This window comes from Rattus norvegicus, chromosome 8 (assembly GCF_021556685.1).
Source record: "Rattus norvegicus strain SHRSP/BbbUtx chromosome 8, alternate assembly SHRSP_T2T, whole genome shotgun sequence".
NCBI lineage: Eukaryota > Metazoa > Chordata > Mammalia > Rodentia > Muridae > Rattus > Rattus norvegicus.
Genome location: NC_141541.1, coordinates 65,215,536 through 65,232,892, shown reverse-complemented (window position 1 = coordinate 65,232,892; position 17,357 = coordinate 65,215,536). Strand labels below are relative to the sequence as shown.

Genomic DNA, 17,357 nt, shown 5'->3' with positions numbered 1-17,357 from the left:
AAGGACAACAACAACTCCATGGTTTCTAAACCAGCTGTGTTCAACAGAAGTCGGAAATGAGGAGATCCTCTTGCTTTGTGCCATCAGATACACGAGCCACCAGCTACACACTGGTTCTTGAGAACATGAAATTTAGTTAGTGCAACTGAAACACTGAACTTAACCATGTGAATGGAGCTTAATCCTATGTGGCTGGCAACTCTCCTAGCAGATCTAGATCCAGGGTATCTTCTACTTACTGAGTATCACTCACCTAGCAAACGGAGTAACTTGAATGTGTTTTTCCAGACAGTATTTAATATAGCTCAGAATATCTTCAAATTCCGTGTCCTGTTCCTAGCTCTAGTGCTGAGATTTACAGATATGTCATCATACTCAGCCCTGCAACCATGCTTATGTAGTAACAACCATTTATGTAGAGTTTAATTTAACCATGATTAAAAACAATCATTTCTGAGCTAGATATGATGGTAGCACCTAGATTCCCAGTTACTTAGGACCACCAAATCTCAGGATTGTAAGACTGGCCTGAGCAACACAGAAAACCCATGTCAAAAAGCAAAGCAAACCTACACATAACCCTATTCCTGGTGTCAAAGCCAGCCTGAGACTAGAGATAAACAGAGGCTGAGGAAAAAAACCAAACCAAACCAAACAAACAAACAAAAAAAAAGAGTCCTAGAGTCTGTTGGCATGATGATTTAAGTGAGTATGGAAATAATGAAGTATATATAAACACGAACCATGTGAGATGTCAACATCTTCTCTGAGGACATCATTGTAACTTGTATATCTGAGTCATACACAAGAGAAGGTTAGGAGGTGCAGCGTCCTCCCACAACTCACCTTGCTGACTTTGGCAGGTGTGGGCTGAGGAGCTGGCTGGGCAGGAGTGGGAGCTGACTGGGCTGAAGGCTGGGAAGGATGCTGAGGTGGTGGCTGGGGCTGGGGCTGGATGCCATGGGTGGGAATCTGATGAACCTGGCCAGGAGTTGTCACATTCACCATGTCATTTGTCTGCACCTCAATTTTATAGCCAGGAGGCAAAAAGGTATTGAAGCCCATGATCAGGTCAGGGTGGCCTTTAAATAGCTGGGACACGCGGCTAATCACTCCTGGAGTATCAATGCTGACAAAAGCAAATAAGAGGAAAGAAAAGCTATGAAAAGCAAGCTTGACAAAAGCCCTAGAGAAAAACACTAACGGAAAACAGAATAATCACTCATACTCCAAAGCCACTCCATTCATATGCTTGGTCACAATTCTGAGTAACACACACAATTTTGGCAACAAGTCTATCCAGCAGATATACAGACATTACATCTAACACTGTTCCCAAGACAGATCCACCCTTGGATATACTGATACAGATCAAAATGGGCCTGTGTCTAGACTGTTCAGATGAGTTATTCTCCAACAATAAGCCATGCCCAAATATCAGGGTATCTTACATTAATTAAAAAAAAGAAATCAAACAGTCTAAAAACTTAGCAGTGTTATTTCCCTAGCTGAAATAAGCAGGATTTAAAAAATAAAAATAAGGATTTTAGAATAGATTTAAAAATAAAAAAAGCCTAGTGCCCTATAATTACCATAAAACCAAAATATAGTGATGTGCAGTTGTACATTTAAGGCTAGCTTTTGAGGTTGAGGCAAAAGGATAGCCAAAAGTTCAAGGATACCCTGAGTTACACACCCTAAGACTCTGTCTCAAAAGCATCCCCTCCCCCAAATAATCTATAAAAAGATGGTTGTGTGTACACATTCCCTCTAAAAATCAACATGCTAAGCACAAATGTCAATGCAGACACACATATTCTTTACCTCTGAGATTTAAATTCCTTCATGATGTCGAGGAAATCATTGTAGACCTGAGGCTGACTCCCGAACTGCAGCTTCACCTGGTCAAGGTAGGACAGGGCGTCCTCCACCTGGGCAGGGACACATTTCAGAGATAGAAGAAGTCAAAACTTTAACAGAAGATCATCCTTGCTCAAAAAAGACAATAAGGGAATTACTTATGAAGTATTAGAAATTTATATGAACACCAAAAATATGATTACATTTTAAAACTAATAAAATCTGAAGCCTTACTTCACATAATTCTGTAGGGAGTGATCAGTGACTAATAATTATATTACCATAGAATCCACTCGCCCACCTCATAAGTACAAGAAACAACACAGCAGAACCAATGCAGGCATTGCATATCCAATAACGTTTGAAGCCCTAACTCCACAGAAATGTACTATTGTCTAGTGGTGATCCTAATATAATCACCGAAGGCTATAACAGCACATGTTCTCCTCCAAAGTGAGAGAGCCCACGAGGTGATTTATAAACTGAAATCCAAGGATAAGTACATGTTAGCAAACGTGAGGTAGGTCCTGTGAAGAATGTCAGAGGAAGCAGCAAGGGTGCAGTCTCATGTAGTAGTTGATTTGAAAAAACAAAACCAGCTCAGTCTAGTTAGAAGTGATGCATTGGTAGGTATTGAGGAAAAAGCAGATCTTGAAGGAACAACTTAGATCTTCATTTGCATGTACTCCAGTTGACATAACTACAGTATAGACTAAAAGGAGGTACAGATGGGGCTGTAAAGACGTCACAGTGGGAAAATGCTCCTTTCCCATGAGGACAAGCAAGAGGACTTGAGACTGAACACCTAGAACATAAATTTGGCCACATTAGCAATGCACACACGCACGCATGCGCATACACAAAATTAAATGGCTGTTGAGATGATTCGGCGGGTGCAGGTACTTGCCACCAAATCTAACAACCTAAATTCAACCCCAAAGAGCCACCCGCTACAGAGAGAGAGCCGACTTCCGAAAGTTGTCCTCAGGCCTTCAAGATGGAAACACAGGCCGTCAGTCACATGTGCACCTGCACACATAAATAAGTAAATACAATTCTGAATTCTTTTTAATTTAAAAAACCGGGGTTGATACACAGCAGTGGCCCCAGCATCTGAGAAGTATTAGACAGGAGACAGCATGATTCTCACTTGCACAATTTTCAGGCCAACCTGAGTTAAAAGCCTTTTCAATGCACACTTCCCCAAAGAAAACTCAACAAATTATTATAATTAGAAATCCTATCAATAAGATATTTTAACTAAAAAATCCCAACTCTACTCAAAACTTACTCTATAATCCTAATCCAAGGCTTCCTTGCTGGTTTGTATAAGAAAACCCAGAAACAAGCATATCCCACTGCTTGTATGCACAGCACCCTAGAGCAAGGCAGGTGAAGAAAACAATGTCCTTTGGGAGGGCTGACTAGGAAAGGCTGTAGCAACCAGCCCAGCACTGGGACTTAACACCTGTAATCCCAACACTCAGAAAACAGGCTAGAGGGTCTCAAGTTCAAGGCATTCTCATCTACACAGTGAAATTCAATCTAAAGGCTATCACCTCTATCCAGAAAGGGCTCTAAAAGTGTTTTTGTTAGTTTAAGGGCCAATAAAGACTTTAGAATATTAAGGCATCATCTACAAAATGCAGTATAAATCATATCAAAGTCTTTCAGCATTTTTTTTTTTTCGGAGCTGGGGACCAAACCCAGGGCCTTGTGCTTGCTAGGCAAGTGCTCTACCACTGAGCTAAATCCCCAACCCCTATCAAAGTCTTTTATCCCGAGACTCAGTAAAATGTTAAGCTCACAGTAGTGCTTCCTTGTGCAACACAGCCATCACTCTATAAGCAGAATGTGAAAAACGTTGAGTAGAACACCAAATTTTCCCAAAGAGCACAGATAAACTCACTATAAACTTCCTCCCTCCTGTTACTGTCATGTCATTATACGATTTGCATAGTGTCTAGGGTCTTTAGGCCATATTAACTTCCTAAGGATGGACGGCAATAAGGCCAGGATCCAGGAGAAGTCAGCTAAGCAGTATAGATACTTAGAGACTCTTGGAGACCGGAATCAATTCCAAGCTTTCCAGTTGATGCCTGAAACTTGTTTGAAACTTGAATTCTACCCTATTACACCAACTTTTTCCTCTACATACATATTTATGGTAAAATCCGACTTATAAATTAAGCACAGTAAAAACTAATAACAAAGATAACTTACCTTCTATCTTACAAACCCAGGCTTTTAATTTTTCCTTCTTTATCAAGTTGAGAACCATCACATATTTACTTTAAAGGAAGCACTGTATGGCTTCTCTTCATTGATAATCACTTTTCTGGTATGGGGCCAATCTGTGTCTGCCTTTCTAAGTGACTAGCAGGCAGGATAAGAAAGGGACATGCTGAGTAAAGGATGACTTACATCCCACTGGGGATGGACAGTGTGAGATTTCATTAAAACACTATGTGTGAAGGCACAGTATTTAAATTGTATATATTGCTTATTCTGGAAATCTTTGATTTCAGGTTTTCAGCCAGTTAACTGTAGGTAACTGAAATAGCAGAAAGCAAGTTTTCAAGGAAGAGGAAGACATTAGGGAAAACAAAAGGTAGACATTTTGACACATACACATGCACTTTGGGATAAACTGTTCACTCCCAGAATGCAAACTACTTAGAATTAGACAAAATTAGGCTATTACAACCAAAGGAAGATAAAACGTCTCACCACTTCACAGTTTTAACTCACATTTTCTGCACTTGATTTCATAATGATTTACCTAAGGGTCAATCAGAAAAGCTGAGAACTAAGCAACTGCTACAAAAATCACACATTTCAAAATCAGACAAAAAGGTTAGGTGGGAACCCAAGCTCCGATCAGCCCTCCATAGATGTCGCATGCATTTCAAAGCACTACACTGGATTCATCAGAACACAAGAAACACTGACACTTCCTTCACTAAAGGGTGCTTCAAAAGTAGAATGCTTTACAAAGCATGGATTTAAAGATGCTCACAAATTCAGCTGTTCAGAGCAATAATAAAAAATCAGAGCTGTATTATGGCACTAACTTGCTATACTCAAATTGCTCTGTGCTCAGACATGTGTGTACTCAATAAAAAATCTTAAAATACAAGGAACTCGTAGTCTAAAAGAAAGGATCTCAAACTGATACTTCTTTTTCTACGACAACAACCCTTCAATTCTGGTATGCTTGTTCATACAGCCAATACTTTTTGAGGGTATGTTTTCTCTGGATCAGGCACTGGTGACAAAAAGGGAAATTCATTTCTTGTAATTAAAGCCTACTCTCGTAGGTTACTTCCTGCTAAAGATAAAGTGAGCCAGGGAGAGAGACAGAATATTACCTTCAGCCTCTGAAATTGCTGCTGTCCCTGCACTGGTGCAACTGACGGGGCTGGATGGGCATGGCTCTGGACCACCTGACCTCCGTGAGGCTGGACAGCTGCTGGGTGATGATGACTGCTATGAACCGCTGCTATGGCAGGCCCATGACTGCCAGAACTTTGTGGCACAGCTGAAACCTGGGTGAAAAAATATAGACAAATTAATGCTTGTGCATTCTTCCCCAAATGCATCTAAAGAAATAACATAAATGCATAAAGCATGTGTGTATTTCTATATGCATAAAGATATTAAGAAAAAGGGAATTACTGATATTATAACCCACCTATATTAAATGTTTTACAGATATTACAAACCATTAGATTTAAGCTAGGCATGGTTACTCATGTCTTGTATCCCAGAACTAAGGAGGCAGAGGCAGGCAGATCTCTTGAGTTTTGGGCCAGTCTGATCTATGCAGTAAGTTCTAGGACAGTCAGAGCTATGACTCAAAATGTGATGATGACGTTAATAATAAAACTTCAGAGCATTTCTGTTCTTCTATTTCAAAACTGCCAGTCAAAGCCAGGAGTGGGAAGATCATGCCTGCACTCCCAGCATTTACAAAGCTAAAGCAGGAGGCACTGGAGCGAGTTTGAGGGCTTTAGGGGCTAGATAGTGAATTCTAGGTCAACTTCAACTACAGAGGCAGAGCCTGCTTCTAAAACCAAAACAAGGAAATGGGGGAAGGGGTTGAAGCTGTTTTAAAATCAGTGTAGCTGACTGCTTCATCCCCAAATAAGGAGATTATGCAATATAAAATTTATTTTCTCTAAGCAGTATAAATACTTCAAATTGGTAAACAATAAAAATTTTCACAAATCTATAAAAATTACCCTGAGCAGGGGAGAAATAAAGCAACGATAAGTAAAATTTTCATTATAAAACTTGAGTGGATAAGAAAATATTTAAGGAGCTGGAATGTGGCTCAGCTGATAAGGATACTTGTTTAGTACTCAGGAAGCCTTGGGCTCCATTTCCAGTACTCAAATTTGATGAGCTGCTGCTTGCCTATAATCCCAACCACTGGAAGATAGAGGCGGGAAGACCAGATGCTTAAGTCAGCCTCAGCTACACCACAAATTCAAAGATGGTTGGCTGTAAGAAACTTTATCTCAAAAATGAGAAAAAAATTCTTCAAACTCAAATACATTATCTTTCATATAACGGCTATCAGTCTGTTTTTCTATTTGAAAATACCTGTTTCATCTGGGTGTGGTGGCACTCGCCTTTAACCCCAACACTTGGGAGTCAGAGGCAGATGAATCTCTAAGTCGAGTGGCCAGTGTGAGTTCCAAGACAGCCAGGGCTACACAAAGAAACCCTGTCTCAAAAAAAAAAAAAATAAAATAAAATAAAAAAATAAAAAAAATAAATAAAAGGAAGGAAGGAGGAAGAAAAGAGGTTTTATAGCTTTTTATAAAAACTAATATATGGACTGAGGATTGGGCCCAATAGGGCAGTGTTCACCCAACAAGCAAGGAATGTGGATTGGGTTCCTGGAACTTGGAGGGGAAACAACACAGCGGCATTAACTATTCTTTCTAAATATCTGAAATGGGAGCTTTTATTGCAAGCACATACTAGTTTCCATTAAGGATATGTGCACATATATCTAACAGAGGAACTAATTGTAAACCTATCTGGAAAGTAAAAATAATCCCACAAGCAGAATCTCTTATAAACCACATTAAGTTAACTCAGAAGGCAGAGACAATCAGATCTGAGTTTGAGGTCAGCCTGGTCTACAGTGTGAGTTCAAGAACAACAAAGGCTACACAGAGAAATCCCATCTCAGAAAACCAAAACTAAAAATAAAAAATGGGAAAAGTTCTTCTACTTACATAAAGTACAAAACTACCTGAACTAAACAAGTATGTTAATTTGAGACATAGTTAGAAATGGTTGTAACAAAGGATTATAAAGTGTGGGCTAGTGGTAAAATTCTTATCTGACACAAACAAGACCCTGCAATCAATCTGGACCAACACACACGTGTGGCAAGGCTGTATAACCCATAATCACACAACTGGGAAGATAAGGCAGGACAGAAAAGTTCAAGGCTAATCTGGGCTATATAATAAAACCCCTTTTCATTGAAGAGAGAAAAGAAAAGGCTGTGAGCAAGAAGGAAGAGAGGGAAAATAGGGCTAAGTATGAAAGGGTAAGTATGAAAGGGAGGAAAAGAACCTCAGAGGTCATGACAACTTCTGTTGTTACTATTTTTAACTTATCTGGTGGTTCTTAAGCTTCATATGCATATATTTAAAAACATCTCATACACACTTCATCAAGTTTTTCTCAGGTAGTTTAACGCTTAATAAAAATCACCTTCAATGAATGAAACCACCACCCTCTGCTATTGTCTACTCCTATTCTCTGCCAGCCCCAGCTTACCTGGTAGTTGGGTGCCACTGAGTACTGAATGCCTGTAGCTGACTGCATGGTCTCAGACACTGCTTCATACACAGGAGGGGCCGGGGCAAGAACCCGGTGCTGGTGAGAAAAAGCCTCTGTGCTTCCAGGAATCCTTCGCTGCTGGGCTGCATACACTGGTGATTCCTGGTCATCCAAACGTCGCTTCATTCTGCACTCATGCTCAGAGATGCACTACAAACCTGTACAAACCACAAAATGATAACATAAATAAAATTTCATTCCAGGATGATGTTCATAACTTAGGACCAGTTGCCCAAATTTAATCTAAGTCTGACTTTCGGAACTAAGCTACCTCATCTTAGAGTCAAGCTCTGAATGAATGACCCACACCTTACAGTGAACAAGTTAGAACTGAAAGACAGAAGGTTAAGGAACAGAATTGTAATCAATTTGGTAACACTAAGTTGAAAAAAATCCTACAATTAAAAAATGCAAACAACTTTAAACTCTCCTATTCTAGTTATAGTATTCTGTGATGGTTTCAATGACAATGGCTCCCTAGGTCATATATTTGAATGTTTGGTTCCTAGTTGAGGGACTGTTTAGGAAGAATTAGGTGTGGCCTTGTTGGATAGTGTCACGGAATTTCAAAAAGTCCACACCATTCCCAGTTAGCCCCTTAACCCCCTTCTCTCTCAGCCTCTTGGTTGTCTCAACATTTAAGCTCTCAACTACTATTCGGCACTGTCCCTGCTTCTGTACTCCTGGCCATGACCTCAATGGACTAACCCCATGAACTCTAAGTAAGTCCCAGTTCAAAAGATGTCTTTCCTCTCCAAGTTGCCCTGCTCATAGTGTTTCTTCACAGAAGTATAACAGCAGTGTAAGGTAGCTCCTGAGACACTGTTAGAGTTAATACTGGTTACATACTCACATGCTGCAAAAGCACTCTGAAAACTCAGTACTGGGTCAGAGGATGCTTGCTATAGTGAACAAAGTGGGGCTAGTTATTAGGTAGTTTAAGTTCATAAATACCTATTGTCATAACAACCTGAAACTGTCATAGAGAGGTAAGATATGCCAGGAGCATGAGGTTACCTTAAAGAAAATGTACATTTTAAAAAGTTTATTTCATGTAATTTTTAGAACCTTGAACTAAAAATGAGAATGAGAGAACAGATGAGAGAGAGAAAGAATAGATGACTTCCAAGTTTCCTTCTGGACCTTTCTCACATCCTTTACATACAAGAAGTCTCTTCAGCGTAACAGGAGACATTCTCTTGAAAGAATACACAGTTTAGCACCACTTTACTCAGAAACCCACTTGAGGTTTTTTTGTAAGCATTTCCAGCATCAGCATCATTAACCCAAACATAATACAGCGCAGCGAAGAAGGAATATTTGGAAGCAATACTGCTTAGTGAGTAAAGGTGCTTGCTGCCAAGTTTGACAGCCTGAGTTCAATCCCTGAAATTAACATCATGGAGAAGAGGAGGCAGCTGTAACTGTCCTCTGACATTCACACGCTTGCCCTGGTACACATACATACTTATGCTTGTTTGTATACAGAAGAACTATATAAATACAAAGGGGTCGGAGAGATGCTTCAGTGATCAAGTGCTTACTGCTCAACCATGAAAGCTAAAGTTCCAATCTCAACACCCACACCTCTTATGTTACAACTCCCTGAAACCTCTCCTACAGGAGATCTAGCTTCTGCAGAAGCCACACTTATGTGCAAATGTCAACACAGCCTCCAACACACACAAACTCATCATACACATATAGTATCTCTATTTTGGAATGAGAAACCAGGTCTTATAAAGGGATGGCCTACAAAGTCCTTAACTTTTGACTGCTGCTTCTAGATTTAATTTTTAGTGGTTTAAAACCTAGATGTAATCAGGCAGTGGGAGTCCCGTTAAGTCCAGAACTCAGGAGGCAGAAGCAGGCAGATCTGAGTTTTGATATGAAGCCAGCCTGGTCTACAGAATGAGTTCCAGGACAGACAGGCCACACAGAGAAAGAATTCCCATCTCAAAAACACAAAACAAATGAAACCCATGTTAATCTTCTAAGATTAATCTCTAATAAGAAACCAGTTTTTATAAATGATAAATCAAATATACATGAAGAACACAGCACAGGACCATGAAAAAATTAGAACATTTATTAGGCACTGTATTCTAACCAAACTCTCAATTGAAATTTTATAGCTTTAGTCCCGTTTTATGTGATTTTGTAATGTTCAAATGCTATTCCATAAGCCAGTTTATAGGAAAATGTTATTTTAAAAAAAAGGTAGGGGTTGGGGATTTAGCTCAGTGGTAGAGCGCTTGCCTAGCATGCGCAAGGCCCTGGGTTTGGTCCCCAGCTCCAGGAAAAAAAAAAAAAGGTAAAGGGGCTTGAGAGATGGTTCAGTGGTTAAGAGTACTGTCTGCTCTTCCAGAGGTCCTGAGTTCAATTCCCAGCAACCATCTGGTGGCTCACAACTATCTGTAATGGTTTTGGAGAGATGGCTTAGCTTGGTGGTTAAGAGCACCGGCTGCTCTTCTAAAGAACTAGGGCTCAATTCTCAGCATACACATGGTAGCTCACACCCAGACTGTCACTCTGGTTCAAGGGCATCATGACTCAAGTACATTGGGGCTAAGTTCTTGTATTCCACCTCACTAAGGTACGGTTTTGCTGCATCAAAGCTTACAGTAGGCTGGCTGGTTTATGAGCTTCCAGGAGACTATCCTGTCTCCAGCTCCTATCTTTCAGGAGTTCTAGGACCACAAACACACACTACCCTGCCCTGCTTTTCACTTGGATTCAGATTGAACTCAGGTTGTCAGGCCTGTGTGAGAAAGAGCTTTACTTGTTGAGCCATCTCATTGGCTTAGAAGTTCTTAAAAGATAAGAGTTTTAAGTCGGCTGGTGAAGGCTCAGGCCTTTAATCCCAGTACATGGAGGCAGAGTTCTGTAAGTTTGAGGCCAGCCTGAGCTGTACAAAGAAACCCTGTCTCAAAAGAACCAAACCAAACCAAAACAAAACAAAAGCATAGGATATTTTGTTGTCAGGTAGTCTATGAAAATTTAAAATGTGCACTCTCTTTAATTTACCCAATCCACTCCTAGGTCTCTGACCTACAGTCCTGCCAAGTCTAGCTGCTACAGCAGAGCAGGAAAAGCTGAGTGCTAGGCTCTGGCCAACTGAGCTACATCCATGCTGTGGGAACTGAACAACTATAAAAACCAGTGCTCATTGTCAGCTGAAAACATACTAAGTGAAAACAGGCCATGCGATATGTACACTGCAACCTCATGTATGACTTACACACGCCATTCACTCAGTACTTGTACAATCTATAATCTATGTCAAGTACTTGTGTTAATTGTACTGCAACATCACTGAGAAATAAGTCAAGAAATTAGACTTCGGGGGCTGGAGAGATGGCTTGGTAATTGAAAGTGCATACTGCCCTTGCAGAGGACCTGAGTTAGTGCATATCAACCATTCAGGCAACTCAGGAGCATCTCTAACTCCAATGCCAGGGAATCCAAACTCTTTGGCCTCCCTGAGCACCTGTACTCATGTGAGTATGCATAAGCACACACACTGACACAGACACCACAGACACACACTTAGAAGATAAAAATAAATGAAACAAAAAAGCCTCACAAGGGCTGGAACTCTGACTTCAGGGTGATACTATCCTCCCATCAGGAATACTGCAAGATACCTAGGGATATTCAGCAGCTTAGAGAGAGCCATGACTTTCCAGTGTCTCTCCTGGAGTGCTGCCTTCCGAGCACAGCATTCCTCCTCCACCTCCTACAGCATGTAGTTGATTCTAAGGCACTCTGCACTCGATGATGTGTGATAAAATCCTATGTCCACTTGCCTTTTCTGACAAGAATGTGAAATTCTTAGGAACAAAGACTGTTGTGCATCAGCCCAGAGTTATTTAAGCAGGTGGTCAATTAAATAGGTGTCACCTCAATTCACAGAATTCAAGTCTGAATCTTTTTTCTCTTTTATTTAAAAATGTATTTATTTTAGCAGGGTACATGCCTTTTTAATCCCAGCATTCTGGAAGCAGAGGCAGGTGGATCTCTGAGTTCGAGGCCAGGCTGATGTAGAGAGATCCCGTTCCAGGATATCCCAGGCTACACAGAGAAACCCTGTCTCAAAAACAAACAAAACAACAAAAAAGATGTATTTATTTTGGGTCATGTCTGCCTATGTACCACTTTTGTGCCTGGATGCCTCTAAACCATGGGGAACTGGAATTACAGATGTTTGAGAGCCACCATGAAAGATAAAAATTGAACTTGAGTCTTCTAGAAGAGCAGTCAGTGCTTTTAACCACTGAACCATTTCTCCAGCCCCATCTCTTCCCATCCTCCAATCTTTTTTTTTTTTTTTTTAAAGCCAAAAGCTTTGACTTGGATAGTGCCTCAAAATAAACAAACACTGGCTGGAGAGATGGCTCAGTGGTTAAGAGCACTGACTGCTCTTCCAGAGGTCCTGAGTTCAATTCCCAGCAACCACATGGTGGCTCACAGCCATCTGTAATGGGATCCGATGTCCTCTTCTGGTGTGTCTGAAGTGTACTCATATATATATATAAAATAAATAAATCTTTAAAAAATAAACAAACAAACACAATTACTACAATTCTATCTCTGGATACTGATACAAGAGCTAAAAGCAAGGATTTGAACAGTATTTATATACAATGTTCCCAGAGAATTATTCATAAAAAGCACAAGGTGGGGCTGGAAAGATCTCAGTAGTTAAGCACACTCACTGCTCTTTCAGAAGGCCCAGGGTTACAAGGAGGTTCACACGTCTGTAATGCTAGTCCCAAAGAATCTGATGTCCTCTTCTAACCTTTTTGGCACAGAGTACGTACATAATATAAATACATACATACAGGTAAAACATACATAGTAAGTGAAAAATAGACAAATAAATCCACAAGGTAGAAAAAAAGTCAACTGAAAGATAAATAATTGTGGTATATATGTATATAAGGGAGGGAAATTCTGACACATACTACAATATCAATGAACTAGGAGGGCAAAACTAGGTAAAAGACAGGCCAGCCTGTTCCACAGTGCGAGTTACAGAGCAGCCAGGACTACACCACATCAAGTGGTTCACAACCATCTTAACCACAACAACTCCACGGGAATCAATCCAATGTCTTTGGTCTCCAAGGGTACCTGCATCAACAGGTATAATCAAAATAGAAATTTATCTTAAAAAAGCGAGACTTACTGTTTCATGTGTGTAAAGGTTCAACAGTGGGAGATGAATGAATTCTGAAGGTGGATGGTGGCGAGGGCTGCACAAGGACGTGAGTGTACTTAATGCCACCGAGCTGAACTAAAAAAGATGGAAAACTGTAAATCATAATGGTAAACTTTGTGTCTCGTATGTTTCATTTCAGTTTTTACTATCTATATGGGGGGATGTGGGAGTGCACAGGTATATGACAGAGGCCTACTTACAGCAGTTTTCTCCTCCTACCACGTGAGTCTTAGGGATCAAACTCAAGGCTTGACAACGTGTTTTTTACTTACTGAGCCAACTTTCTAGCCCACTATTTGTCTCTTTACAAGTTAGAATCTCTCTCATGGCGTGTAGGCTGGCCTCAAACTCACAATGTACTTAAAAATGGCCTTCAACTTACCTCCCAAGTACTACGATTACAGTACACCTGTACACACAGTACAGTACACAGTCTCACACCTGGTCTTACGAGGTTGTGGAGGCTGAGCACAGGGATTTTGGCACACTAGGCAAGCACTTTTAAAAATGAGCTCATGGGGTTGGGCATTTAGCTCAGTGGTAGAGCGCTTGCCTAGCAAGCGCAAGGCCCTGGGTTCGGTCCCCAGCTCCAAAAAAAAAAAAAAGAAAAGGAAAAAAAAGAGCTCACACCCCTCTCACTAATTTTTTTAAGTACAAACTTTTGTTTTGATTAAAATGTATACATATATTTTACACACACAGACACACACTACTCCATCATAAACCAGAGATGGCTTTAAACAGTTGAGGACACTGGAGACAGACTACCTGGATTCAGATCCCTGTTTGATCACCTATGTAGACTAAACCTCTGTGTACTACTTTCCTCAGTCACTCATTCTGTGTTCCTGAGGCAGTGTGTTGTGTAGCCCAGGCTGAGCCAAACTCCCAAAGTAGCCAAGATGCCTTGAACATCTATCTTCCTGTATCTAGCTCCCAAGTGCTGGGATTACAGACATATTACTGTATATGTGTATATGTATCTATGTGGTCTCTCATAGAGAGGCCCACCTTTGAACCCCTCCAGGGATCAAATTCAGTTCTTCAAGCTCTAGGAACAAGTGCTGTGCCTACTAAACCATTCTGCTGTCCCTAGTTAAGTCTGTATTTGTGCATAAGCAAGCCAGGTCAACCTCAGCCATCACCCCTAAAGTCCATTTTTCAAACATGTTCCTTTACTGGCCAGGAATTGGCTCAAGTAGGCTAGCACCAGGGGATCCCCGATGATCTACTGCTCCTAGTGTTAAGAGTTCAGGCCAGGCTACCACACACTTAGATTTCCATGGGCCAGCTTTTCAAGTATCTCTCAAAAATAGGACAAGTCTTCTTGCTTCAGTGGCATTTTTACTGACAGGTATTTCCCTGGCCCCTCACCTTGTTGTTTTTGAAATATTTAGTTATTATTGTTAGGAAGGTTGCACAGATATGATAGTCAGAGGACAATGTTCAGGAGTTAGCTGTCTCCTTCCACAGTGGATTCCTGGGATCTAACTTAGTCTTAAAGAATTTGCATGGTAAATGTCTTTACCCACTGAAGCCACCTTCACTTGTAAAACATGCATTTCAAAACAGAGATGTAACCCTAGCTGAGGCAAAAGCAAGAAAATCACTGAGTTCTAGGCAGGCTGAGCTCCAGAGCGGGTTCAGATAAATGAGTGGCCCATTTCACCAGTCCACAACTCAAAGCAGCCATGCGTGCACATACAATTAAACACATTAGCAAATGATCAGAATCGGAGTTCAATAAATATAAACCCTTATTACAAGAGGGATGCTATTGTTTAAAAAAGCAAGTACTATCTTTTTAAAAGAAGAATCAAAAGATATAAGTCCATACACTTTTAGTTGGGGAAAAAAACCACTAGATTACTGAAGGTCATGAACACAACCTCTGAATTCTGAGTAAATTTCCCCCTACAGCTACCCTGGATAGCCTTTCAGGATATTGGCTGCACTGTCAAGATGGCTGTGCTTTGCCAGGAATCTAATTAATACCGATCTCAAGTCTTAAAAAAAAGAAGAAAAAAAAACTTCTTTATGCGAACTATTAAGGCCTGAATTTAAAAGTATTAACATTTTTCAAAGCTATATTTCTGTTTTTTTCACACGTGTATAGATATATGGGTATGCACCTGTGTCTGGGTGCCTAGGGGCCAGAGGTGTCAGTACTTGGAGCTCCAGATACATGTTGACATGGGTGCTAAAAACTGAACTCAGGTTCTCTTAGATACTAGTAAGTAAAAATAAACATATAGTACTGATGGATGGAAATGTAAAAATAGAAAAAACAAAAACAAAAGCAAACAAATATAACTAGGTTCTTGAATTTTTAAAGCCTAGGACTTGTGACTCCAGCACACAATCTAGAATACACATTCTATAAGAGTACGAATTATGCCCAGCAGTGGCGGCACATGCCTTTAATCCCAGCGTTTGGGGGGCAGACAGATCTCTTGAATTTGAGTCCAGCCTGGTCTAGAGGGTGAGCTCCAGGACACCCAGGGCTACAGTTAAACTCTTGTTTCTAAAAACAAAACAAGAAAAACAAAAAAGATATGAATTAGGTCATCTGTATTTCCCAGACTGTGCTTCAAATGGTAGAATTAACTGAGGTTAGGCAAACTTTCCTCAAAGGCTAAGCATTCTCTACTACCGTTTTCAATGTGCTACATCTGTAAGACACCCAAGTTCTTATCTTTTGGCCTCCACCTCAATTCTGTTACTACTGCTGTTGTCACTTTTTTAGCTGAAAAGTGAATATTTAACCTCTTCATTATGTACGGCACAGGGCATGGTTTTCAGCCTCTACTGAACAAAGGACAAATCCAGAATTTAGCTTCAGAAATTACATATAAACGATGGGGTTAGAGACGGCTCAATACAGACTGCAGACTGCTCGTGCAAAAGGACCTAAGTTGGGTTCCCAGAACCCATGTCGGGTGGCTCATAACCACCTGTTAACTCCACCTACAGGGGATCTAACATCCTATTCTGGCCTTACACACGCACGCACACTTTAATATAAATCTTTTTTAAAAGTGGTTTATACATACTCATTCAGACATCAATACATAAATTAAGGATTCAGTGTTTACTTTTCATAAAAAGTTCTCTAAATAAGATCAGCTAACACCAACCCACCTAATAAGGTTACCTGTGCAATAAATCCACAATGGCCAAAGTAACACAGGTTGGGAGGTCATGCTACACATAGGTTTCATAAGGTTCAACCTACTTAGCATCTAAAAAGATCTTTAAGGACTAACAATTACATAAAACTAAAAGAGAACACAAAATTTTAAGTTACCTTTGTGCAGCTAAGCTTATATAACAAAACCTTCTGTAGGTTAAAAAAAATCAAGAAATCAAAGTATTTTACTTAAATTAAAAAGAAAAATTCTGACTAGAGGAAAAAAAATCAGCCCTGGGGTATAACCTAGTGGTGAAGCAATACTTATGTGCCTTAAATAAACTCCGACACACACAATCATCTTCAAATATCATCTCTGCCAAAGACCAGTTTTAAGATTAAGAAGTAAATTCAATCCTTTCTCTAGAAATACAGTCTCAGCTTTATAAGGAGCTGGAACGGCAAACTGAGTTTAAAGTCCTGAGGTACCAAAAATGGTAGCAAATTTTAGCTATCTACCCATGGGTGCACAGCTTAGCTCTGTTAAGGCACAGTAGCTGAACACCAAGGGAACTCTAGGAAAGGTTGGCGCCCTCCAGAATCTCAGTCTCTGAGTACGCTGCCCCTCCCCCACCGGCCACTGGCGGGGAAGCATGGGCCCAGCACCAGCCGCACCCCACCGCAGACACTCCAGAGAGGACGCTGAGTTTCTCGTCCCAATAATTACAACTAAGAGGAGCAGCTGACCACGCTTCTACTCTCCATAGCTTTTAAGGCGCCATTCACGATGCGTGAAGCAAAGTAGAGACTACAGCTCCGGGCCACGATGCCCCAAGCAGAATGGATGGAGAAGCCACAGCAGAAAGTCGGGACACCTCCACCGCTCCCAGTCTACAAGCGGCCTTCCCACCTACAGGGACGCAGGGCGGGGCAGACACGGAACCCTGACCCCTGCCAGACGCTACAGCGGGCTTTCCCCAGCTATGCTTCACAGCTAAGGAGGCGGAAATCCCGGCGGGGGCGGGGCGGGAGGGGCGTGGCATCACAGCCCCGGACGCGCCTTCCGGCCAACCGGATCCCGCTAAGGCGGGGGAACACAGGCTTCACGCCCCCTCGCCGCCGCGCCCTAAAAGCCACACGCCGGGACCCTCTTCTCGTCCCGCACACCCCGCGGACCCAAAGCAGTACAACCCGTGTCCCCGCCCACAAGGGGAGAAGGGGCGGGGCCACGGCCGCGGGCCTTTAGTCCCAGCCCGCCCCGCCCCTTTCTCCACC

At 41.3% G+C, this 17,357-nt stretch overlaps 1 protein-coding gene across 14 annotated transcripts in view; it reads right to left on the bottom strand.

The window, feature by feature from the left end:
- Positions 1–17,357, bottom strand: part of Sin3a (SIN3 transcription regulator family member A) — a 54,815-nt gene that overhangs the window by 32,798 nt on the left and 4,660 nt on the right. For 3 of the 14 annotated variants that reach the window (XM_087562761.1, XM_087562762.1, XM_087562758.1), the window contains exons 2-7: positions 15,371–15,476; positions 12,920–13,027; positions 7,666–7,886; positions 5,232–5,408; positions 1,825–1,931; positions 847–1,129 (exon numbers count right to left, since the gene is read on the bottom strand). In XM_087562761.1, the coding sequence (XP_087418887.1) occupies positions 847–1,129; positions 1,825–1,931; positions 5,232–5,408; positions 7,666–7,854 (756 nt within the window). In that variant the 5' untranslated portion in view covers positions 7,855–7,886; positions 12,920–13,027; positions 15,371–15,476. 14 annotated transcript variants of the gene reach the window in all.